The sequence below is a fragment of the Nicotiana tomentosiformis genome, chromosome 5 (assembly GCF_000390325.3).
Source record: "Nicotiana tomentosiformis chromosome 5, ASM39032v3, whole genome shotgun sequence".
Lineage (NCBI taxonomy): Eukaryota > Viridiplantae > Streptophyta > Magnoliopsida > Solanales > Solanaceae > Nicotiana > Nicotiana tomentosiformis.
In genome coordinates this window covers 37,951,013-37,953,395 of record NC_090816.1, presented here as the reverse complement: position 1 = coordinate 37,953,395, position 2,383 = coordinate 37,951,013, and the positions used below count along the sequence as shown (strand labels likewise).

Genomic DNA, 2,383 nt, shown 5'->3' with positions numbered 1-2,383 from the left:
ATTCAATTTGTTGATTTATCATGTCATGCAACTATCATAATCCCTACTGAGAGGGAGAAGGTTTGGAGGATCATAAAGGGTCTTACATATGGCATCAGACTTCAGATTTACAGAGAAATTGAGGCTGGGATTTCTTTTACTCAAATAGTGGCCAAGAGGATTGTGCGCATCAAAGGTCGGGCGAGGGAGACGTCCTCTGATAAGAGGCCCCATCATTTTGGAGATCCAGTGGTGCCTCATTTGGAGGTACGGGTTACTTTGGTAGATGCCATCCTATAATGCCGGTACTGTCAGCTCTACATGTCACCCGTGGTACTTCAGGCAGCCATAATACTTATGGACCTCATTCTGAGAAGCTAGCATACAGTGCACCTCCAGCTCCGGTTAGTGCACTTCCGATGCATAGTTACCAGGATGGTTATTCGGGTCATCAGGGATACCTCCAGGTTCAGCAGCCACGATAGTAGAGAGCTTGTTATGAATATGGGGATCTAAGGCACGCCGCAAGGTTTTTCCCTAGGTTGCAGAGCTGTATGCCACAGCAGGGTCCTCGTGCCATGATTCCAGCACCAGTGGCTCTACCACCCGCTCAGCCAGCTAGAGGCAGGGGTCAGCTAGCCCGAGGTAGAGGCCATTTAGTTAGAGGTGGGGGTTAATCAGTGAGATGTCATCCTAGAGGTGGAGGATAGGTTAGTGGGGCTCAGCCCCGTTATTATGCATTTTCGGTTAGACCTGGGGCGGAGTCATCCGATGCAGTTATTACAGGTATTATCTCATTCTGTCATAGAGATGCTTTTGTATTGTTTGATCCGAGTTCTACCTATTCTTATGTATCTTCATATTTTGCTTCATATTTGAGTATGACTCGTAATTCTCTTGATGTTAATGTTTTGATGTCGACAATGGTTAGAGATTTTATAGTAGTTGATCTATACAGGTCTTGTGTTGTTACTATTAATGATTTTGATAATATCGTTGATCCTTTATTGCTGAATGTGGTGGATTTTTAGGTTATTGTTGGTATGGATTGGTTGTCCCTATATCACGCCATCTTTGATTGTCATGTCAAGACTATAACGTTATCCATGTCGGGGTTTCCTAGATTGGAGTGGAGAGTGAACCTTGGTCACTCTACTAGCAGGGTGGTTTCATATTTGAAGGCTCAGCGTATGGTTGAGAAAGGGTATCTAGCGTATTTGGCTTACATATGGGATTCTAATGTTCAGGTTCCTTCTATGGATTTAGTACCGGTTGTAAGGGAGTTTCCAGAGATATTTCCTACAGATTTGTCGGGTATGCCACCCGACAGGAATATTAACTTTTGCATTGATTTGGTTCTGGGTACTCAGACTATTTCTATTCCACAGTACCGCATGGCTTCAGCTGAGTTGAAAGAATTAAAGGATAAGTATCAAGAATGGTAGTTGAACACGGTCACTATCAAGAATAAGTATCCATTGCCCAGGATTAATGATTTATTTGACCAGCATCAGGGTGCTAAGGTGTTTTTCAAGATTGATTTGAGATCTAGTTACTATTAGGTAAAGATTAGGGCATTGATGTCCCTTAGAAAACTTTTAGGACTTGATATGGTCATTACGAGTTCTTGGTAATGTCATTTGGCTTGACTAATGCCCCAGCATCCGTCATGGATTTGATGAACCGAGTATTCAAGTCTTACTTGGATTCCTTCGTGATTGTCTTGATTGATAATATACTGGTTTACTCTCGTAGTAGGGAGGAGCATGAGCAGCACCTGCGGATTGTACTTCATACTTTGAAGGATTGTCAGCTATATGCCATGTTTTCAAAATGTGAGTTCTGGTTGGACTCAGTCGCCTTCTTGGGTCATATTGTGTCTTCTAAGGGTATCAAGGTGGATCCTAAGAAGATAGAGGCAGTTCAGAATTGGCCTAGACCTACTTCAGCTATAGATATTCGAAGCTTCTTGTGTTTGGTGTGCTACTATCACCGGTTCGTGGAGGGGTTTTCATCTATCTCATCCCTGTTGACCAAGTTGACTTAGAAGAGCACTCTTTTCAGATGGTTTGACAAGTGTGAGGAGAGCTTTCAGGAGCTCAAGACTGCCTTGACTACATCCCCAATATGGGTGTTGCCCACAGGTTTGGGATCTTACACTGTGTATTATGATACATCGCGTATTAGGCTTGGCATGGTATTGATGCATGATGGTAGGGTAATTGCCTACGCATCTCATCAATTGAAGATCCATGAGTAGAACTACCATGTGCATGTTTTGGAGTTAGCATCTATTGTTCACGTCAAGATTTAGAGGAACTATCTATATGGCATGCCATGTGAGATATTTACGGACCATCGGAGTCTCCACCATCTATTCAAGCAAAAGGACCTTAATTTGAGA

General features: G+C 43.0%; 1 protein-coding gene across 1 annotated transcript; it reads left to right on the top strand.

The window, feature by feature from the left end:
• The first annotated feature begins 278 nt into the window (after positions 1-278).
• Positions 279-1,424, top strand: LOC138892194 (uncharacterized). The gene is made up of 2 exons (XM_070175899.1): positions 279-446; positions 1,011-1,424. The coding sequence occupies exons 1-2, from the start codon at positions 279-281 to the stop codon at positions 1,422-1,424; spliced, it is 582 nt and encodes a 193-aa protein (XP_070032000.1).
• Positions 1,425-2,383: the final 959 nt, after the last annotated feature.